The following is a 24,133-nucleotide window of genomic DNA, read 5'->3' as shown; positions in this document are numbered from 1 at the left end:
AGAAATCTTATAACAATATCGACACTGACTGGAGGCCACCACCGCACAGTTTGAGTTATGGTGATGGACTTTCATTTTTTCCAGTCATTATTACCTTACTTCAGCACATCTAAAAGGAGGCTGCTGCAATGTAGGCGCATAAAATCCACATCTTTGATTAAATTTGTCAATCAGTTCAGCTTATACATTAATGGATAATTTATGTATTTAAATAATGGTTTTGGGCAGGGGTCCTCAAACTATGGCCCATGGGCCACATGCGGCCTGCAGAGGACATTTATCTGGCCCACTGGGTATTTTTGCCGCTGCCTGTCCTGCTTAGCAGCCGACTCGTGCCAGGCCCACAGTGCGCATGCGTGGATTGTGCGCCGCTCTCTCCAACAGCCCTCCAACGGTCTGAGGGACAGTGAAACGGCCCCCCGCTTAAAAAGTTTGAGGACCGGGCCGGGCGCTGTGGCTCACGCCTGTAATCCTAGCTCTTGGGAGGCCGAGGCGGGCGGATTGCTCAAGGTCAGGAGTTCAAAACCAGCCTGAGCAAGAGCGAGACCCCGTCTCTACTATAAATAGAAAGAAATTAATTGGCCAACTGATATATATATAAAAAATTAGCCGGGCATGGTGGCGCATGCCTGTAGTCCCAGCTACCCGGGAGGCTGAGGCAGAAGGATCACTCGAGCCCAGGAGTTTGAGGTTGCTGTGAGCTAGGCTGACGCCACGGCACTCACTCTAGCCTGGGCAACAAAGCGAGACTCTGTCTCAAAAAAAAAAAAAAAAAAAAAAAGTTTGAGGACCTCTGGTTTGGGGGTACTAAAGAGAAATCTCTTAATGACAACAGGACTACCATTACTCTTGGTTTCCATTATTTCAGATATTGTGCGTTAAGAACCACACTATGTAGAACAATGAGCCCTGAACAGAATTTATAGTGCCCCACTTTGGGGAAGCGAGTTCTTCCATTCTAGAAAGGAGATTGGCATCTCTGTTTACCAGGTGTGCAAGCAAAGGTAGGTCATAGCCTCCGTTTGTGCCTCAGTTTCCACCTCCCATTTCTGGCCCTCTCTGGCTTGCAGACTTGAAAGCTACATAGAAATATCGGCTGCCGGAGACCAGCGCTTCTCCCCATGTACTCCCAACGTGGAGAGTGGAACCACCGCCCCAACCAAGCCAAGAGCAGGTGCATTCATTCCTTGCAAATCCCCCTGTTGTCGGTTTCAAACACGATCATTAGATTCAGGGAGGATAAGAGGGGAAGACATTTGAAAATCACAAAAGCAATAAGTGCATCTGGCCATCCAGCAGTTAATTAAGACTAGATTTCTTAATTTACTGGAGGAAGACATTAGAAGTGTCTGCATTGGCTCATCACCACTGCAGCAGACTAGACGGCATGTGCGATGACTGTAATTCGCCCATTAGCATTTATTGGAAAATAATTTTAATATCTGAAGAAAAGGCAGCAGCAATCAAGGCAGCCAGATGCATGCAGAATGCCAAGATGTTTCACGGGGGCCCAGGAGCGCTTTAATGAAATGGGGTCCAGACTGTTTGAATAATTCTAATTTAATTGTAAGGCAAATTGTTTGGCTTCGTATCGACTAAAGTAAACTCTGATGGATGGGATTTTAATTAACTGACATTTCTTACATAAAATAAATATTTTATCCCATCTAGCCTTCAGGCAACTGTTTATCTTACAGAGACACATTTTTTTTTGGCTGATGAAATATTCTCTGCAAAGTAAGTTTGGCTCCAAGAAGACATTAGGAGAAGAGCTTTGGAAACAAGGAATTTTCTATCAAAAAGGAAACTGGTGGAGTCCAATAGTGTCTTCAGAACTGTAAAACTCATAGAATTAGAGGTGGTTTTAAGTAGAAGTAGTGAACAGACAGGGGACTTTTACTCTGGACTCTAAGTTTGAACTAAAGATGCTTCATCGATATATAATTAGGTCCTAGAGAAATTAAAGCAAACCTTTTTTTTAATGCAGCTCTGGGTTCGCTAGAAAGTAAGGAAATTCTCCCAGACCCTTCTCCCTTTCAAAACAAATAAACAAAATAGACTTCATTAAAATGAACAAAGCTTTCTCACCTCAAAAGACAGTTATGAAAAAGAAAAGACAAGTTATAGACCAGGAGAAAGTGTTTGCAGAATGTATATCCAACAAAGCACTTTTATCTATATTTAAAAAACTTGTAAATCTTAATAACAAGAAGATAAATTACCTGATTTTTTTAAGTGAACAGAAGGTTTGAACATATAGCTCAACAAAGAGGTTATGGGAATGAAAAAATTACATAAGAAGTTGTCTAATATCATTAATCATTAGGGAAGTGCAAATTAAAAACCACAATGAAATACCCTATGTACACACTAGAATAATTTAATTACCATTAAAAAGGCTGATCATACCAAGTGCTACTGAGGTGGTGGTGAAGCTAGAACTCTTATACACTTCTGGTGGAAATTTAAAATGGTACAACTAATTTGGAAAACAGTTGGACAGTTTCTTAAACAGTTAAACTAGCACCTACCATATGACTGAGCCATTCCACTCCTACGTAATTACCCAAAGGAAATGAAAGCATATGTATATATGAAGTTTCATTTGTATTAGCTAAAAGCCATCCATCAGTGGATGAATGGATAAGTGAATTGTAGTATATTCACATAATGGAATACTATACAGCAATAAAAAGGGACAAACTATTGATATCACAGAACAATATCACTGGATCTCCAAATAATTACACTAATTGAAAGGAGACAGATATCTCCTTCCAAAAGAGGTACACACTGGATTATGCCATTTATGTAAAATTCTTGGAAATGAAAACTAATTTATAGTTATAGAAAAAAGACTAGTGATGACTTATGGATGGGGGGCAACAAGGGACTATGGAAGGGCTCAGGAGGTTTTAGGGACTGATGGGATACATTTATTATTCTGATCATGGTGATGGTTGCATGGGTTGCATACATATGATTAAAAATTATCAAATGTACTTCAAATTACTTTAAATGTGTACTACCAAAGGTACATTAACTATACCTTTGGGAGGCAATTAAAAAAAAGAAAAAGAAAAAGAAAATCTAGCCAACTGAATCCAGAATAAGGATGTGTGATCAGTAAGCCCACAGAAACATCAACACTGTGTTTCAGAGGCTGGCGCTGAGCTCCTAAGAAAAAAGGGGAGATGAAGCCAAGAACCCCCCCCCCCCTTGAGCCAGGCCCCGTTAACCCTTTGCACTGGCTTGCTTTTTTCTCATTATCCACTCGACATTATCCACACTCGACATGTGAGTGCAAAGGGTTAAAAGGGAGCTAAAGTGTCCCTGAATGAGCAGCACCTCTAACTCCCAGCAGGAGTGAATGTAAATATCTTTAAAGAAAAATGTCCCCAAGGTAGGTCCCCAGGACTCTCACGGAGTGATCACTCAAAGCAGCGAATGATTATGAGTGAAAATCTGCAGAAACAATAAAACAGATAGAGACTGTCAAGGACCTCGGGCATTTGTGTGCTGGGAAACGTTTCACAGCTGGCCCTAGTGTGGCTGGTTTCAACTGTCAACACGATGTCACCAAATGAAGAGCTGGAAAGAAATATGCAGTAGCGTACCTTTGTACAGCATTTCCACCTGACACGGATAGTAGACATAAACAACAGAGAAGATCAAAACTTAGTCAAATAATTTAAAAGCGATTAATTTTGAGTAGTCATCGCCTTTGTGTATAATAGACTTCAACTGTAAATTTATACAACTTAATTTTTAATAATGGCCATGTTTAGTAACCAGCTCACAAAATTCTTGAAAATTTAACATCCATTCTAATGAGCCTTTATGGGACAGATCCAGCCCACCACGGATTCAGGTATAATAATGGTTGGATAAAGAACGTGAAATTGCTATATATGAAATGTTTAAAGAAATAAAATATGGATTAAAAGCTGAGCAAGGGCCAGGCGTGGTGGCTCACGCCTGTAATCCTAGCACTCTGAGAGGCCGAGGCGAGCGGGTCGTTTGAGCTCAGGAGTTTGAGACGAGCCTGAGCAAGAGCGAGACCCCCTCTCCACTAAAAGGTCGAAAGAAATTAGCTGGACAACTTAAAATGTATAGGAAAAAAATTAGCTGGGCATGGTGGCGCATGCCTGTAGTCCCAGCTACTTGGGAAGCTGAGGCAGGAGGATCACTGAGGCAGGAGGATCACTTGAGCCCAGGAGTTTGAGGTTGCTGTGGTCTAGGCTGACACCACGGCACTCTAGCCCAGGCAACAGAGCAAGACTCTGTCTCAAAAAAAAACAAAAAAAAAAACAAAACAAAACCTGAACAAGGAACAAGAAACTCAAAAAAAGAGGTAGGAAGATAGTAAAAGGACGAATAATTTTTAGAAATAAAATATGTAACTATTAAAACCCCTAAAACACAATGGGATGGTTTCGTGGGTGACTAATAGCTTTAAGATAGAGTATGGCCAGGATGAGAGATGTGAAGAAATTGTCCAAAATGCAGCAGGAAGGCAGAGAGAGATAAAATACAGGAGAGAGAGGATGAGCTACACAGAAGGTCTAGCGCGTATCTAATCAGATTCCAGATGGGGAAAACAGGGAGAATTGAAGAAAGGAGAATATTTGAAGAGATAATGCTGAGATTTTTCTAGAACTGTTGAAAAGCTCGAATGCACTGTTTCAGGAAGCACAACACGCACCACGCAGGAGACACAGTAAGAAAAGCACACGTAAGCTCATGGCACCGCAGACACGCCATCTAGGAAGGGAAGGGGTATTGGGTGACACTCTTAGCAGACCCTTGACAGCATGACCGCAGCTTCAAAGTCCCCTAGAATACTGCAAGAACCAGGGATAGACTGGCATTTTAAAGCACACAAAATCTGAAATAATTTACCAACAGTAGAATGGAAGGATGTACTTCAGGAAGAAGTGATCCTAGAAAGAACCAAGATTCAGGAAGGTTTGGACATTGAACCAAGAAACTAGAAAACAGGATTAAACTAAGATACGAGAGAACGACAGCATATAGGCGGGGAGGGTCACAAGTGAAATGTTACCAGCGTGTTTTAGCACCTTGTGCTGAACAGAGGGAGACGTTGAGATAGTGATTAACTTCAGACACGGTTAGTTATGAGTGGTCACACTTTAAGGATAACCAGGAAGATAATAGGAATAGACTATATGTGATTCCCAAACCAAAAAAGAGAAAAACAGAATTTAAAAAGCTCCAAACCCAATTAATAAAAGGCAACGAAAGAGACAAAAGAACCATAGAAAAAGAGAAAACATAAGAGAGTAGAAAAGTTAAACTATACAATGGGTCAACAAACTATAGCCTGCAGGCCAAATACAGTCACAGCCACCTGTCTTTATAAGGTTTTTAATTAAACACAGCCATGCCCATTCAGGTACATATTGTCTATGTCTGATTTTGCTCCATAATGGTAAAAGTTGAGTAGTTGTGACAGAGACCTTATGGCTTGCAAAGCCTGAAATATTTGCTATGTTGTCCTTTACAAAAAGAGTTTACTGATAATTACAATATATGTAAATGGATTAAAATCGTCAGCTGAAAGACAAAGATTATCACGTTGAATTAAACAACAAAACCCTCAAATCTAGATAAATATTCTTTATAGTCTCTTACCTGAAATGTAAGGGGACTAAAATATTGAAGATAAAAAGACTGAAACATGCTAGCTAAAGAAAGCTTGTGTTGCTTTTTCATATCAAAACTATCAAGGCTGGGCGCGGTGGCTCACGCCTGTAATCCTAGCACTCTGAAAGGCCGAGGCAGGCGGATTGCTTGAGGTCAGGAGTTCAAAACCAGCCTGAGCAAGAGCGAGACCCCGTCTCTACTATAAATAGAAATTAATTGGCCGACTAACATATGTAGAAAAAAATTAGCCGGGCATGGTGGCACATGCCTGTAGTCCCAGCTACTTGGGAGGCTGAAGCAGGAGGATCACTTGAGCCCAGGAGATTGAGGTTGCTGTGAGCTAGGCTGATGCCATGCACTCACTCTAGCCTGGGCAACAAGCGAGACTCTGTCTTAAAAAAAAAAAAAAAAAATATATATATATATATATATATATATATATATATATATATATATATCTCAAATACATTTTAGGACAAAGAATCATTATTAGAGATAAAGATGAAGAGGGACATTACATAATGATGAAATCCAATTCTTCAATGATATATACTAACTCTAAACCTGTAGCCCCCTAATAGAACCACAAAGAGAAATGGAAAAATCTACCATGATTGAAGGAGACTTCAACACTCACAAGCACACAAAAATATAGTTAAGGGAAAAACATTTATGAACACAATAAGCTTATTGTGTGAGTGGCCTTACAAACAATAATTAAAGAACACACATTTTCCCTTTGTACTCAGTGAGCAGATCAAAGAATCAGTATATAGGTCACATTCTCCAACCACAATGAAATTAGAGATTAATAGCAAAAATAATAATTTCAGAACCCCTAAACATTTAGAAATTTTTAAATGTACCACTAGGTGACTCAAGGGTTAAAGTAGAAATCATTAGAGAAATTTAAAAATACATAGAAACGAGAAATAATGAAAATACTCTATGTTGAAGCTCGTGGGATAAGTTGAATGTGGTGCTACTTTGTGTATCACATGTATAATTACTAATGTTAGAAAAGAGGGAAGGCTTATCTATTAATATGAGATAGATACAGAACCCAAGTAGTTAGAGAGTAACACAAAGCCCCCAAAAAGAAAGGATTATCTAATAAAAATAAGAACAGAAATTAATGATAGTAAATGACAGGGCACTATTGAATAATGGACAAAGACATTCCCCCTTTTTAATCTTCTTTCCAACCTTATGATTAGTTCAAGGAGAAAGTCTCAGTGTGGTACCCTTTAGACTTTAATAGTTCCCTATCACATGCTGAGCTCAATTTTTAAGTGGATAGCAGGTCTCAGGCCCAGAGCTTTGGGAAGCTACCGTTTGTAGCTACAATGTAACAACCTGTTTTCTTTTAACTGTTTATTTGTATTATTACCTTTGTCCATGGAAAGCATGAACTAATTATCCAATTAGATCCACTTGGGACCTAAAATTTTCTTAAATAAAAGTGTCTATGTTTTGGAAATTGTCAATTTAGAGAAGACAACAGTGATATTTCATAGATAAAGTAAAAATTGTAAAGTAAATGCTCAAATGACCAAATTTAGGCAAATGCTTCTCTCCCTCCAATAAAGAAAGATCTTTGTTAAAAATTCTACTGTGAACATGTTTGGGGAAAAAAAAATGCTTTTCATGTCCCTTGGGCAAGCCATAATTATTAGCACACCCTGACATTTATTCCTTCCACAAAAATAACCATCTTTTCAATTGTCCTGCCTAGAATTTAAACTCTTAAAACTGGCTCTAAAGTACTGTCCACCATAAAATCCACAGAAGTTCACAGTTAAAGACACTTAGAGGTTATCTATTTCAGGGAGACCAACGGAGATGGTTGGGGAACATAAATGTCAAAGGTAGGCTAGGTATTGGAGACAACAGGGACTGGTGGGGATTGTGCAAAACTGGAAAGCTCGTGTCAGTCTAAAGATAAAGGCTGCTCCTCAGCTCTTGCTGATTTATTGGTCCAGCGTTGTCAGGTCTTCTGATCTTTTGAAAATATGTCAGAAATCTGGATTTTATGTGAAATCTCCTAACTTTTACAGGATCAGGCCCAAAATATAAAACACACTTCTGCAAATCAGAGTCAGACTGTAGCCCGCCAGTTTGTAATCTCTGACCTAGTGCAACATCCTTATTTGACTGATGAGGAAACTGAGGCCCAGAGAGGGAAAGAAATTTGCCAATAATCACTCAGTAAATTAGCTCATATCCAGAACTAGAACCCAAGTCTTGTTCTGACCACCAGGGCCATTCTCTTTCCATTCCACCCGGCCACCTTTCAGATTCGGCACGGAGCTCAGAATTTCATCTTGTTCTTCCAACCTTGCAAAGTTTCCATGACAAAATTCCCATTAGGCTCCCTTTCCCCCTCACCCCAAGGAAGGAAATTCTATCTCTTTTCTCACTGTCCTTTCCTTATTTCAAGTGTAGAACTGTCGGAACCCCATTGCCTCAAAACGAGCCACTGCCAGCAACTTACTTGGATTGGAGGGGTCGGTCACCCGAGTACATCCAGCGGTTGGAGCTGCTGCTGAACACGGTGTCGGTCATGGCGGGAGTCTCGTGCTCCTGGAAAACACCAACCCAGAGAGAACGTCACCCCGCCACTTGGCCACTCTTATTCCTCGGGTCCCTATTCTGTGCTAGGCATGCCAAAGGATGCAGAGAAGAAAGGGAACCTCATGCATCTTCTCCATTTTCCAGATGGAGAACCTTGGATCCCAAGAGGGAAAGTGTCTTGCTGGAAGTCACAGCTACCTTCTGGCAGGAAATGGACCATAGCACAGAGCTCCCTCCCTTAAACCCAAGCTCTTCCCACTCCCTGTTCACACAAGGCCACGCCGCCGGGTTCTTAACTCGAATCCAGGGTCTTTCTTCCAAGCATGTCGTCTGACTTGTTTACCCTGGAGTCAGCCCTGGACTTTTTATTAAAAAAAAATATTTTACATCCAAACCATTAGAAACTCCTACTGGCTTGACCTTTAAAATAGATTTAGAATCTGCACACTGCTTTCAGGCTGCATTGCCACCGTGCCGATCCACACTGCCACTGTCCCTGTTGACTCCTCCTTGGTTTCCCTCCGACTACCCTTGACCCATTTCATTCATTATTTGTAAAAGCTACAAAGTAGAAACAACCCAATATGTCCTGACAAATGGATACACAAAAACGTGTTATAGCCGTGCAATGCCATAAAAAAAAAAAACAAAAAAAACAACCAAAAAACCCAAATGAAGTTCTGATCCATGCTACCACCTGGTGAGCCTTGGAAATGTGACACTAAGTGAAAGAAGCCAGACACAAAAGGCCACACGGTGTCCAGAATAGGAAATCTATTAGAGACACAAAGGAGATCAGCGACTGCCTGGGCCTGGGGGTGGCCGTGTGGCCCAAGGTCTCTTTATGGGGGAGATAGAGGTGTTCTAAAGTTGCTCATGCTGATTAGATGCACGCGCGTCTGTGAATATGCTAACGGCCACTGAATCGCCCACTTTGTACAGGCGAATTGTGTTACACCTGAGCTTTACCTCAGTAGACCTGGAGAAAAAGGTGCCACCACTTTGGAAAACTGTGTGGCAGTGTCTATCAAAGCTAAGCATTCACCTGCCCTGCGGCCCAGGGATCCTACTTAGGTGTATACCCAAGAAAAAAAGTGCTTATGTTCTAAGACATGTACAAAAACGTTCGTAGCAGCTTTGTTCATAATAGCTAAAAAACTGGAGACAATTCTAACGCCCATCGGCAGGACAGCAGACAAACCCGTTGTGGAATTGCCAGCGGCGTGGCGGTGAGGGACAAACCTCCAACACCCTGCACCAGCAACACGGACGGTCCGCACACTGGAACGTGCTGGGAGCAGAAGAGGCTACACCGTGTGATGGCAGTGACGTGAGGGTCAAGAACAGGCAGAGCTACACGATGGCGATAGGAATCATAGCAAATCAACTGCAAATTTTGGGGAGGGCACAGATTGGGAAGGGCATAGAGGGGGCCTCTGTGTGGTCAAGATGTTCCGTGTCGTGATCTCATCATTAAGCAGGTACATAAATCTGCAAAAGCCATCCAACTTAACACTTAACATGAGTGTTCTTTCTGTCTTTCCTTTTACCCCCACAAAGCAAGTCAGCTTATGTCACTCTTTTCCTCCAGAGTCTTCAATGGCTCCCCACTGCTCTTAAACTAACCCCCTTAGCACAGCCTGACTCCCTGTCACCTCCCTTCTATCCTTTTCCTCTTGCTCCTCTCATACCGTCTTCCCCATCCCTGCAGGCTTGCCTGCTGTTGCTTGAACCCCAAGCACATGCCACTTGGTCTTCCCTCTGCCTGGAACCCGCCCTACACATGCTTGCTTGGCTCAGTCGCTCCCTTGTTTAGGTTTGTTCTTAAACGCCACCTCCTCCAAGAGGCCTCCTTGATTACTCAACTTCAAACAGCTCTTCCTCCATCTCCTGCACTCGGGTCTCCTTCACTCTGTTTTACTTTTTGTCAAAGCTCTTACCACTACCCCGATTTAATATATTTATTTTTGTATTTGTTTATTGGTATAGAGTTTGAATCTCCCTGCCAACACACAAGTTCCTTGCAGAATTTTTTCCCTTTTGTTCGCTGCTTAATCTCCATGGAGGCACGTCATACACACTTGCTGAATGTTTGAATGAGTCTCCAACAACAGGAAGTCCATGCAGCTGAGCTCAGCCGGGCTCACGTCCCCTCTGAACCTGCATCCCACCCCTCCAAAGCTCTCCCCAAAGAATAAGGGGAGGGGGCCATGGAGATTGCATTATAATTATTTAAAAACCAAACAGAACTCGGTGCCGTGTGCCCAGGGGATCCCGATACCCCTTTAAGTCTTGTTATGACACAGCCTTGCTCTCTGAGACGCTGAACAGACGAGAAGTTGGGAGGTGAGCCCCTTTCCTACCCCGCAGCCTTTGCAATCATTCAAGCTTTGTGTCTTGGGGAGCCAGAGGGGCGGCTGGTTGGACACGTGGCAGAGAAGGCCCCTTATGGAAAAGCTATTTCGTCTGCTCCCGTGTGGTGGACGTGATCTTCCCAGATTAATATGGCCATCTCATTGTTTCCACTTCAAAAGCAGAAAGAAAGGAGAGACAGCCCCTGTTGTGAAGGGAATCTGCCGGAAGGAACTTCATTGTCTGGTTATTGCCTGTGCTGAGAGCTGAGCGGGCTTCCCTGCAGCTCCCGGCAGCGGACCGAGCCCTCCTCCGGCCCCTGCTGCGCGCAGAGCCTCAGTCCCTGGGAACGAGCTTCCTCGGCTGCCCTCGGTCTGGACAGCGCAACTGCAACCGGATGCCTCGCCTCCCACTTTGCAGCAGAGCGCAAAGCCGCCCTTGCAGGACCTGGGGTCAGGGAGTGGGCTAGGGAGTAAGGGGGCGTCTGTCTCCCCAGGAACTCCGATCTCCAAATTCTGCTGCCCTCAGAGCAGAACCCAGCCGCCCACCCCTCTTGCATTCAGTCCTGCACTCCAGGAGGGCTGGCTCCCACCAAAACTCCATCTGCGAAGTCCAGACTTACTGGCCGACCACGCAGTGGAGACCACCCAGTTCATCCTTCCAGGCCGGAAGCCACCCGGACAGCCCTGGTGAGGACAGCGTGGCCACTCGGGGCTGCTCAGTGCACGGAACAGCCCAGAATGGGACTCTCTGTCCAGAGCTTGCCCCGGCCTGGACCGGGAGAGGAAAACATCTGAGCAGGCCAGGCTGCTTGAACAACTGGGGGAACAGGCCGGGGGAAAGCACTCGAGGGTCCACAGGCAGATCTGGGACGGGGGAGGTGTCAGAACGGTCTCTGTTGGTGTCCCGTCCAGATCCCCCTACGGCGGCTGGGCCCTCCCCCCACAGCCTCCGGGAGCACCGTTTGCCCGAGAACTGCCCTTCGCCAACAGGAACTGCTTTGCCCAGAGGTACGGGAGAGCAGCCCGAAGCCAAGGACTGGCTGATAGGGGAGGGCAGCTGGGAGGGTCTGTGGGGCCATCACACCCCAGAGCTCCCCAGGGGTCGGGCTGAGGCCAGACTTCAGCTGATGCCACTCCTTCATCTAGCGCCCCCTGGCTGCCTGTCCTGCTCCCTTGGTCCCTCGCAGGTTCCTCCTCAGAGCACCCCGAGTCCGTTACCAGCATAGGAACCCCCATCTCAGCTTCTACCTCTAGGGAACCTGGCCTTGCGTGGGCACAGACAGGAGAACCTCAGGGACGCGTCCTTCTGAGCCGTGAGCTCGCTGTGTCAGCCCTGGAGGTCACTTAGCTTTTCACTGACCCTCCAGGGCACGATCCTAAGACGTTCTCCTACCTGCCTGCCATTGACACTCCGTGAAGGCGAGCCAAGGTCTCAGATGAGAGGGTGAATCAACGAGGAGGAGGAAGTCCAATGGTGAGATGAGCCTCTGGCGTTTTCAGGCCACGCCCCCTTCCCATTGCCTGCGACAGGGAAGCCATCGCCACACTGACGGGAGGCCAGAGCCCCAGGGAGGACCAGCAGAGGGAAACCGAAGGTGCGTATCAGAAGCCAAAGTGTAGATGTGTGCGTTGCATCAATAGTATGGGTCTCCAGTGCTAGGACCACTGCAGTAGCTTGGCGTCACTGAGCTGATGGATTTTAGCACTGACTATACTCTCGAGCACACACTAAGCGCTTGTGAAATTCTAATTCCCTCTTCCTGCTTCTCCTGTGGTTGATTCAACAATAATAATGAACATTTCTTGAGCACCTACGATGTGCAAAATTCCATACCTATGTTATTTGCTTTAATCCTTATAATCCTACTACAAGGTAGATGGCATTATCCTCATTTTATAGGAAAAAAAAATTCAAGTTCAGGATGGTTAAGTCACTCACTCAAAACCACACAGCTACCAAGTATAGCAGAGCTAGGATTTGAACCTTGACTCCCAAGCCCATGTGCTTACTCACTGCTCCGTTCACACCTGTTCATTCCTCCTGGGCTCCGGTCAGTGTCTGGGACACTGGTGACCATCCTCTGGCCCCTGGTCACATTCCCATCTCTCAGCCTCCGAAATGCTCAGAGACCTGCCCAGCCAGCACCTTGCCAGGTGACTCAGAGATCACAAGCCTCGCTTGGGTAGGGCCAACGGAGTGGCTTCGATCCAGTCCTGCGGCTCCAACTTCAGAAAGCATAAGATGCTTTCCTCTCCCGGAAGCCAGAGACTCTTTTTCCTTAGCCAGGCAGAGACTGCCCTACCGTCCTGGCACAAGCTCTAAAGAACAGTCTACTCTCAGTCACGAAAGCAAGGCCACCACCCGAACGCTCAAATGTCAAGGGTCTACAGCATGCTAACCATGTTTCAAGCTTTCCCTCGTTCGACCCTCACGGCAGCCTTATGAGATGTGGGTTGTTCTTATCCCATTTTACAGATGGAATCACTGAGTCACGGAAAGTTTAAGTGGGCTTCGCAAGGTCCCACACTTCAATTGCTACGACGAAGCGATCTAAAGGCGTCATCCTCAGCGCTGGTTGGCCGGATGAGGGTGCACGTGTATGGCGGAGGACCGCACAGCCGTAAAGAATGACGCCACGCATGACCGGCAGGGATGGATCACCAAGATAAATCGTCTGGAGAAAAGACCGATGTGTAGGATGATGGCCCGGAAGGCCATCCTCCGCGTGCACAGGGGAAAGCAGAGTACGTGCGCGTGCGTTTTGGCGGCTGTGCATCAGTGTCCCCGCAAAGCAGCCACAAGGAGCTGACACACTGCTTGCCTCTGGGGAGGGCCCCGGGGAGCTGGGACCGAGAGGGGAAGGAGACGTTTCAGGATCTAATTCCTTTGTATTTGCAACCTTGTGGATATGTTCCCTGCTCAAAAATAAATGAACTTTTTTTTTTCTACAAAATATAATTAAAAAATAATAAAGCGCTTCAATGAGCCTCTTCCTTCCGCTGTCACGTGGCTCTGCTGGTCTCAGCTCAAGTGTCACTTCCTCCGAGAAGCCATCCCTGACTACACCATCTAAGTCACCTCCGCTCACCCCATTACTCCCCCTCCTCCAGTTCACTGCCACCATAATGGCTGTCCTGATTTGCCATTCTCATTTCTTTGCCGTTTGTCTCCCCACCTATTCTGTCAGATCCGCGAGTGCGGAACCCGGGTCTGGATTTGAGCAGCAGCTGCACGCACGGTGCGCCCAGGGCCGGCCTCACGGGCCGTGACCCGCGCAGTCGAGCAGGGCTGCGCGCGTAGAAGGCCGCTGCGCTGGCTTCATGCTCTGCAGTCGCTGTCTTGAATTCGTAATAGTTTTTGAACAAGGGGCCATCCATTTTCACGTGGCAGCCAGTCCTGAGTATGGTATATAGTAGGTGCTCAATAAATCTTCACGTAAGTTATAGAGCTCAGTGAATGCACCCCATAAGCCTGCATGGAAGTGGCTGCCTCCACAGCCTGGTGCTAAGCCTCATGTCACCCGGCATCTTGGACCACCACTACGAAGGCCCCGTCCTAACCCCAGATAAGCCGGATTCCAGAGCTCTCCCCTTGCCCCTCTGCACTTCATTCTGCCTGCTTCTGCCCCCAGCCTTGTTTGCCAAGGAACGGTGGTTCCCCCCCCCAGCACCTCCCAGGTCTACTGCCAGTTGTCGCTGAATGGAAAAAACAGCTTGAAGCCCATTTAGTTTCCGAGCTGAGCTGCCGAGGTGTCTGAACGTGACCCAGCAGCATAGCGCTGGCAGGGGCTATCTGCGGCACTGCAGGGAACCGGTGCGAGCTGCGGCGTCTGCCTGGAGTTCAATGCCACAGTCGGCCTCCCCATCCCAACAGTCTTGGAGCTAAACCAGAGGCTTTGCGGCAGCACCTGCAGCCACCGGCTTGGACGGCGGCCGGTTCCACCCCTCCACCTCTTTCCCTGCCCATCCCCTCTCCCCATCAGTGCCCCAGGTATCCGGAAAACTCACTGCGGCACACAAAAGGCCTCAAAGGAGGGGGAGGGGGCGCGTCTATGGACAGGATCCAGCCTGAAAATATGTTTTGCTCCACTCATGCAGGATTTTGTAAAGTAAAATTAAGTCAATATCTTGAACGCATGGAATTTAATTAAAAACGGAGATTGCCAGCTTCTCCTGGGAAATTGGAAGAATCAAAACATATTTACAGAACGTCTACTACATGCCAGACACTGTTGTAGGCACAGGGGATACAGTGTTAAGACAAACAAACAAAGACAAACATCACTGCCCTCGTGGAGCTTAGCTTCCGGTGGGGAAGGCAGACGATAAACAAACAAGTCAGAGGTGAGATGTGCCCGCAGGTGCTGAGCGCTTTCAAAAAATGAAACAGAGAAGGGGGGTTGGGAAGTGGGAGGGGAGTTTGATTTTAAATAGGTGGGCAGAGGGGGCCTCACTGAGAGATGCTATTTGAGCAAAGACCCAAAGTGAGTAATGAGCTGAGCCATGTGGCTGTCTGGAGCAGAGCATTTTAGGGAGAGGGGAAAGTACGTGCAAAGGCCCTGGGGTGGGCACGTGCTTGGTATACTGGAGAGATGGCAAGGAAGGCAGAGTGGCTGGAGTGGAGTGGGCAAGGGGTGCTGAGATCAGTAGTGGGGGTGTCTGAGCACAAGGATCACGTAGGCTTCCGGTCTGAGTGACACTGCAGAAGCCACAGCAAGGCTTTGAGCAGTGACGTGAGCTGAATATGTCCTATTCTGTCTCCGACACGCATCCAGCTTTGACTATTTGCCAGGCTCCTAGGATTTCCACACATGGCAAGGGTGCTTGGGGCAGCAAAGAGGAAGATGGCAATCTCCTGCCTGTCAACCACACTTGCCGGAGCTGCCCCTCTGCTCACCCGCCTGTCTGCCTGGCCACTCCTGCCTCCACTCTCAGAGCCCCAGCGACCTGTGCATGTCCACTCCCATCCGGACAGCGCAGGCTGCTGTAGCTGGCTTCTCCTTGTTCCTAGAGCCAGCTGGGACAGCCCCAGCCGCCCCTGAACCTGGCCGGGGCTGGAATGACAAAGGTTCGGCTCCTTCCATGCCGAGCTGGTTGGTGCCAGAGACGAGGACAGAGACAGGCCTGAGAGGTGCTAGAGACAAAGGAGACTTTGTGCTCTTGGCCTTGAAGCAAAGCCAACTCACTGTCGCCTCTGCTATATGGCCACATAGCAATAACAGAGGGCTCCTGCCATGAGCCTTCAAATAACCCCACAGGACTGTCCCAAGTTTTCAGGTTTGAAGGCAGGCACGGAGTTCCTCCTCCCGGGGCTCTGCCACTTAGAGGTTGCAGGGTCTTGGGCAGGCACGTCAGGTCTGAGGATTACGTACCCTCATCGGCATAACAAGGGCAGCCGTCACAGCACTCACTGTCTACTTCACTGCAACAGCTGCTTAGGGTGTATCTGGCCCTGGGCTACATGCTTGCCGTGGACGACCTCATTTAATGCTCCCAAACACCCACTGACGAAGGTACAAGTTATCATCTCCATTTTGCAGGTGGGGATACTGAGGCTTAGAAGGGTAAGCGATTTGCCCATCCAGCTGGTGATCGGCAGGGGTTTGTACCTGTAAGATCGGACGCCGGACTCCACGTGCTCAATTGCTACCACCCACCAGACTATCTCTGGGCTTGTTGTGAAGAGTAAGGTTTGACGACACAGGGCAGTCGACTTGGTACTTGGAACACAGCACAGGCTCAGTAAATGTTAACCGTCGGCACTATCATCCTCACCGCCATCACCACCCATCACCGTCTTTCCTTCCAGCAGCGAAAGTGAGTCGTAACTTACACGCTATGATTTGAAGAGCACTAAATGCCTCGGTAGCTTGCCACGGTGCTCCAGATTTCCTCCACCAGCATTGCTCTCTATAAAGGTGCATCCGACCCACTCTTTTTTTTTCCCGCCTCATTCAGGAAATGGAGAGGTAAGCTCACTGTGGTTTGATTGCAAAAGATGATGCCATTTCTTCCATTCCTATATCCCTGCCCCTTTCAGCTCCTTCCATCCAGTGGTGAAATCTGTTTGTCTACCCTCTAAGTCTAAGCTGGCTATGAGACTTCTCTGTGGCCAACTGGATAGTAGAAGATCTGATGCATTCAGAGGCTTAAAAATGCTAGCCCTCGAGAAGTTGGCTTCTTTTCCTCATTTTGGAACCCTGCAATCAACGTATGAGAAGCCAGGCTAGCTTGCTGGAGGATGAGAGACTGCATGGCGGAAGGCCACAGTTGTCCTAGCTAGTAGAGCTGTCCTAGCTAGTAGAGCTGTCCCATCATAAAACAGCCAGTCCCAGCCAACATGTAAGTCGACCACAGACACATGAACAAGCCCAGCCAAGATCATCCAAGTCTGACCTCGACCAGAAGAACCACCTGGCTGAACTTAACCCAACTGCCAACCTGAAGAATTATGGCATAGATAAATGGCTGTTGTTCTAAGCCGCTAATTTGTGGAGTGGCTTGTTATGCAGTAAAAACTGACCGCTAAATCAGCCTATTGTGGTGGAACAATTGCTGGCTCAGACCTGGATTCCTGGGATCCACTACTAGCTCCCTCTTCATTCTCTGTCTGACTCTCACATGTTTTGCATCTATAAAATGGGAGCATAAAAATTCCTATCCTTGTCATACCACCTTGCAGGGTTGCTGGGGAAGAGAAGATGAGTTAAAACACATGAAGGGATCTTGTAAATCTAAAATGTTCTCCAAGTATCAGTCAGGGAGGGCACTGTTAATGTTATTTGAGGATAGGGCTCAGGAGGGAAACAAAGGTCTAAATCCTATTGTTTGTTTAGGCCTAAGTGAGATACCACAGTGGATTTATGGAGTAGACACCTGTTGTTTTTGCCTGTCCAGCATTTATCTGGATAGCTTTTAGAGGTGGATAACAGTACCCCAAGTTTCCTTCGGGAAACCATCCCTCTCTTGGTATCAGTTTGTGTGGCTCAGGTGGGGTTCACCCAACCTGGTCCCTACAGGCAGGCCAATGACCAATGCCTGGCCAATCAGTGTATTACATCCCTTAGGATGCTGTGATTGGTTCTAGGATAGGCACATGACCCAATCTGGGCCAATGAAGGCCTGCCCTATGACTTTTGCTGGAACTCTGTGGGGAAAAAAGCATTCTTTTTCTATCGGGCTTGTTAAGCTGGTGCAACAGAAATCTGTAGCTGCTGTTAATCACTTTTGCTACCACCTGGGAAAAGCCGGCCAAAGAATGAATGCAGAGCTAGAAGATAGAGAGTAAGTCCTGATGATGCTGTTGGAATGCTGGATCCAGCCATGCCTGAATCGATCACAGCCTTTTTAGCTACCATGAGCCAATATGTACTTACCCCCTTTTTTTGGTTCCTCTGAAATTTGAGAAGCCAAATTTGAATAGAATTTCTGCTATGGTAGCCCCCCGAGTTCTCTCTGTATGTCTTTAGAGTGAGACCAAGCTGCCTTGGAGCAAACAGGGATTCCAAAGGCAACCAGAGTTGGCTGAGGACTGGAGAAAAATATACCAACCTTCAGCTATCCCTGGAACCTCTCCCTCCCCCATCATGGAGCTTGGGCGGAGCCTCCACCCAAGCTCCATCCACGGAGGACAGGAAATGTTTCTAAGGCATCCTCACCAAGGCCCGCTGAAACCCTGCACTGGCAATTAAAATTCAGTGACAATAAACAACACTAATTAAAAGCAAAACTAAGTACTTAATAAGACAAATGAGGTGGCGGTATTAAAAGTCAGGATGAGAGAGCTGGCATTAATTAAAAACAAAGACTAATTTCTTCCCTCTTCTAAAAAGGCTGTGTGTGTGTGTGTGTAGGGGGGTGTAAGTGTTGCTAAAAAGGTTTAGATTTTGTTAATGTGCAAAATGCCATGGGAGCGGGCAGATTCTGGGATTGGTTCTGCATGGGGTAGGGGTGAAGGAGTCTTCCCAGAGAAGGGAAATGTCGGGCTGGACCTTGAAGGCTGAGCTGGGGTGTGAGAGGCATAAAGGAGGGAGGAATGGATTGGGGGAAGTGAGTGAACAAAGGCTCAGAGGCTGCAATGAGCATGAAAATGTTTAGGGGATGGAAAGATTCACGGGGGAGGAGCCTGGGTGTATGGAAAAGACAGGGAGGAAGGGGAAACTGGGAGGGAAAGGAAAGTGGGGGGCCAAAGATGAACCCCTGATCCTGTGGGTCAACAATAATAGGGCATAGTGTCTCCACTCAGACAACCCCAACTTCCACATGGAGATCCAGAGGCTAAGATCCCACACTCTTAGCAGACAGTTCAGCAAGCTGACTACGGGCATGGGCTTGAGGTCCATGCCCATTCTGCTGTTTATGAGTCAGGTCACCTTGGGCAAGTTTCCTCTCCTTCCCACACCTCAGTTTCCTCATCTGTAGAGTGGGGACAAAAATAGGACCCATCTCAAAATGGAACTGTAAGGATTAAATGAGATAATATCTGTGAAGTCCTTAGACCAGAACCTGACACAAAACACTCTCTTGCCAAGTGGAAGCTATCTTTAATTTATTATTATGAATAATTATTATAGTTAATAATAATCATCCCAGTTACGTTTTCTTAAGAGATGGGAGCCCAGTTTCCGGTTTTTGAAACCAGAGTAAGTACGTGGAGGATAATAGTCATGGATGATGGAAATAACAGTACAACAATACCAAGACACTGATCATAATGATATATAATAATTCTAAAGGAAGGGTCATTTGTCAAGTGCTTTGGTTGTCTTTGGTGTTGATGGCTAAATATTTTTGGCCCCCCTGCTGTGTGGGAGGATTGCCCTTCTCTCTCCCCGAGGAAGCTAGAAGTGGCCAAATGGACTATTTTGGCCAATGAAGATTTCCAAGTGGAAACTTTAAAGCCAGTGTGTACTTCCCTTTTCCTGCCCTGACAATCCTGGATGTATGAACATGGGGCCTCCCTCAGTCCGGGTCCCTGAGTGAGGACCATTTGGAGCAGACACCCGCTGCTAACTCAGCATCTCCAGGTAGCACGAGAAACAAACGTCAAACTGTAGGAATCATTATCGCAGCACAACCTAACCCATTCCACCTGTGCTTACTCCGGGCCAGGAACTGCACTAGATGTTTCACATGCAACATCTCATTCGATCTGCATACCGATCCTAGAAAACAGGATCTTTCATTACCCAGTTTTACAGATTGGGAAACTGAAGCCCAGAGGAGTAAAGTCATCTGCCCAAAGACACACAGCTAATAAATCACAACAGGGTACGAGTTTGAAATGAGTCTGCAGACATAGATGTGGTACCTGACTCCCCCTAGTGGCAGGGCAGAGCACCCAGAATTGATCTTCCTGGGGAGACTGTCTCCTGCTGGATAAGGGAACCCCAAACTTTTCCTTCTTCCCTGGGGTATGGAGTCCCTCTGAGCCCCGAGCCTATAAACCTAAACCCCAGACGCTGTTCACAGAACAGTCTTGAGCACTCCCCGCCAATTACCCGGTTCCTTGATAAAGCAGAAACTTGCTTCTGTGCGTCCTTACCCTCTGCCCCAAGCCACATCGTGGGAGCAAGCAGAGAGCAAAAGCTCGGGACCGACTGTTGTGCTCACGCATGCGCACGCACGTTTTCCTGTTTCCCCAAACAGGAAAACGTGATTCGACAGGTCTCCATATTAAAACAAGTCATTTAGCTTAATGGCCCCAGGCTGCCACTCAGGCCCGGGCTGCAGTGGAATTCATTCTGATGAGAGCTCAGCTGGAGCTGACCGATCTGCAGCCCGAAAGCTCATCGTGCCACGGGAGACCACAGGTGGCATTCCGCCCCTCCCCTGCCCCAGGGATGGAGCATTTTTCCCTTTAGAAAATAGCAGCATTCCTGGTCCTCTCAGCGAGGGGCATTTTTGTAGATTACAGATGGGGGACACTATTCCCCCGGGAGAGTTCTCTGTTACAGACAGGGAAACCGAGGCCCGTGCTTGACAAGGTCACATGGTAGCAGGTGGAACGTCCAAGCACTCAAATCTGGGTCTGGTATGAACGAGCCTCCTGACTACCCTGCTCCATCATCTGTTGGGCTAAACATATTAATATTTGCTATTTTTATTGTAGAAAAATAGTTGCATAGTGACAGCGTCGTGTGATTCAACTGAATAATGAAATGGCTTTGCTGCCTACTTTCTCTTCACTCCTCCAGGTCGCTCTGCCTCCACCCTGGTCTGTGCCTTGGGAGGCGGGGCCGTGGGGAGCACCTTCTAGCTGGGTTTGTCCCACGGGAGGACCAGCAGAAGCCCGGGGGGAGGAGGGAGAGAGAGGCCGGGCTGTCTGCGCGTTGGGTCGCCCCCTGGCCACCGTGGGTTGGCTGTGGCTCTGCTGAAGGTCGCAGCTCTTGTCAGAAGGACTCTCCATACAGCCCCCTCTCTCCTGCGCCCGCTTACTGTTCCCTCCCGGCCCTCTAGGCCTAGAGATGGCAATGGCTTCCCGATGTCATCGCACAGCCACATTTGGAGTGGCGGTGGTGTGGCCCCAGAGCCCGCACTCTTGGCCAGTTCTCTCCCTGCCCTTGCAGTCCGCATTCCACAGCCCCGCAGAGGAGGGACAGCACAGCAGTGAACAGCACCAGCCTTCGGGTGGGCAGTTTCCACCTGCAACCTCATTCCGTCTACACCACCGTCCTGTGAGGTGGGCGCTGAACTTATTCCCATTTCTGAGACTCAGGTGGGCGAATTAACTTGCCCAAGATCACCAGACAGGAATGGGGGAGCCACTCAGGTTACAAACCCAGCTATGTCTCCCTTTGCTGCCAGCACTGTTTCACCACCGCTTTGGATAACCACTCCTATAACAGGGGCCACCTGGCCAGACCCGGCACCAGTGGGTAACAGGTACAGTAAGGGAGAAGCTGGTTAAAGATAAGAGACAGCCTTCTGACCATGAGAGCCATCAAAATGAGGGCATGCTACTTTGTTAGGTAATGAGTTCCCAGTCACTGGAGGTAATCAAGCACATGCAGCAAAACCACTTGTTGGGGCTATTGTCAAGAGGGTAATGAATGCGCTTTTCTGAAACTGCTCCCTTCTGCATTTGGAAAAGAACAGCCCAAGTTCACAGACTCTTCCCTCCCCCATATGGTCAAAACTCCTCACACTAACTCCCTGACGTGGTCTGCGCCTCTTATCAAGCAGACAGAGCCAGTTTCTGTTACAAGACAGAGAGCTCAGGTCACCCACGATTCTCCCTGCCCTGGAAAATGCACATTTCCACTTCACCCTGGCGAAGCAGGGGCAGCTCGGACCCGGAGAAGGGCTCTGCTTGCCACAACAAACACGGGCACACCGCTGACCACACCCCGCCACCCCCACCCCTCCCTCGCACGCATGCGACACCCCGTCACGTACACACGCCCCACTCCTGTGTAACGCCCCATCCCGTGCCCCACGCCCGCCACCCTGCACCCCACACGCACACGCACACACGCCACCCTCATTTTCGCCCACAGCGCAGACTTGGGGACGCATCTGCCACGAAGGGCAGTGAGCCTGGAGCCTGGGCAGAGCGCTTCGCTGCTCACAGCCTCCTTCCCTCGGCTGCAAATCGGGGGCTGGAGCAGCACCTCCCCCGTGGGGTTATCTGAGGTTGGAGTGAAAAGTGACAGAGAGTGAGCTTCTGGTCCCCTGGCACAGGCGAACCCTCCCTCCGTGTCGCCCAGGTGTTCTTCCAGAACCCACCTCCCCAAATAGCGTCTCAGCCCCGCGCCTCCCGCGGCCACGGGGAGCACATTTGCTGCCTCACACGGCTCAGCTGCAGCCGCTTCCCCGGGGTGTGGATTGCACGGAGTCCGAGACCACATCAGAAAAACACGAGAAGCTTCTCTTAGTCCCCATGAATAATAGATCTTGAACACCTGCCTCCGTCCGTTCCCCTCGCCCTCCCAGGCGCCAGGTGGGGGGAAAGCAGCAGAAATGAGCCCCTGGCCAGTGCTGGCTGGAGGACACGAGGAACCTCAATGTTCCCCTCCCTGGCTCTCTGCCCCCATGGAAACAGCCGTCAAAATAGCAAGCGAGGTAGACGACGAATTCTGCAATTTGCAAAGCCCTTGGTGTTCCCGATCACCCAGGCAGGCAGGCGTTGTGGGCGGAAATGAAGGTGGGGTGTGTATGTGTGTGTTTGTGTGTGTTGGGGGGGTGCAGGTGTGGTGCCTCATGGGAGGCAAAAGTAGTGCAGAGGCTGAGAGGTGCTGAGCTGTCAGGGTTCAAATCCCAGCTCTGCCTCTTTCTAGCTGTGTGATCATAGCACAGTTACTTAACCTCTCTGTGCTTTGCTCCCCACCCCCCCCCCGTGAAAAATACAGATGATAACAGTATCTATCTAATAGGGATGTTAAAGGGTTAAAGAGTTAACACTTGTAAAGTGCTTAGAACAGTGCCCAGCACGTGGTTAAATAAAGAGAGTGAAGTTACCCTGGTCATCATCTCCAGGATATTAAGGGTGCTGGATACAGCTATGATGGTATTTATCACCTACTGTGTGCCAGGGACTACACTAATTTATATATATGTTGGCTCCTTTAAGGTTTGCAAAGAGACACCACTGAGTCCATTGTAAAGATAGGAAAACTGAGGTTTATGAAGGTTAATTGCTTTTCCCCAAGATTGAGTCACAGTCAAGTTAGTAGTAAGGCTGGAAGTCAAAGCCTGAATGTCTGACCCTAAATCATCTCCCTCTGTCTCTTCCTCCTCCATTTTTGTGTTCACTGAACCCCTAATAAATACAGAGCATTCTTCCATTTCAATCGCAGTGCTACGTGCTTTGCACCTGTTAGTACTCAGCGCAGTGTTAGCCTCAATTAATTCTCAACTCAATCATTAACCTCGTTTTATACCAGGAAACTGAGGCATGGAGAGGCTGGGTGTTAGCCCAAAGTCACCCGCTAAACGAATGGCAGAGCATGTATTCTAAGCCCAGGTGTGAGGTTCTACGTAGAGGTACCCACACACCAGTCTCTGTCTCCCCCCCCCCCACACACACACACGCACACGCTACCTGCAACCTCTCCAGTTAAATCCCCATGCAGCCACTGACTTATGACCTCCTGAAGGGACATTACATCAAACTACACCTGCAGCTTACCTACTTTCTCTTCTTATCAAAGCCGCTCACTCGGGCAAGTAAAGCCTTTGTTTTGCACGGGGGGAGATGTGTACGCTGATTCACCAAAATCGATTTGTAACCCCAAAAGTCCACACTTGTGAAACTTTCGTGGTCACTCACAGACGTGCACAGAGCGGCGTGCAGAGTCTGAGTCCCGGATGCCCCCCGCTGAAGACAAGCAGAGCGGCGACACTCTGCCTTCTCGTCTCAGCGCTCACCCCGTAATCGAGTCTCCTTTTCCGGGGCTATTTAATGCCACGTTTTTTTTTGTCCAAAAACGGCCCCCAAGCTCAGTGCTGAAGGACACGTCCCTACAGGCAGGCAGGATGTGACGTGTACCTTGCAGAGAAAATAACGTGTCGGACACCCTTTGTTCGGGCATGAGTTA

At 47.9% G+C, this 24,133-nt stretch overlaps 1 protein-coding gene across 3 annotated transcripts in view; it reads right to left on the bottom strand.

Moving 5' to 3' along the window:
- The window catches only part of RPH3A (rabphilin 3A), a 91,291-nt gene that overhangs the window by 53,533 nt on the left and 13,625 nt on the right, over positions 1-24,133 (bottom strand). For all 3 annotated transcript variants that reach the window (XM_075996586.1, XM_075996587.1, XM_075996588.1), the window contains exon 3: positions 8,162-8,250. In XM_075996586.1, coding sequence (XP_075852701.1) covers positions 8,162-8,232 — 71 coding nt within the window. In that variant the 5' untranslated portion in view covers positions 8,233-8,250. The remainder of the gene's footprint in view (positions 1-8,161; positions 8,251-24,133) is intronic.

This window comes from Microcebus murinus, chromosome 22 (assembly GCF_040939455.1).
Source record: "Microcebus murinus isolate Inina chromosome 22, M.murinus_Inina_mat1.0, whole genome shotgun sequence".
Classification (NCBI taxonomy): Eukaryota; Metazoa; Chordata; class Mammalia; order Primates; family Cheirogaleidae; genus Microcebus; species Microcebus murinus.
The sequence above is the reverse complement of the archived record's forward strand: the minus strand, read 5'-3'. Positions and strand labels throughout refer to the sequence as shown.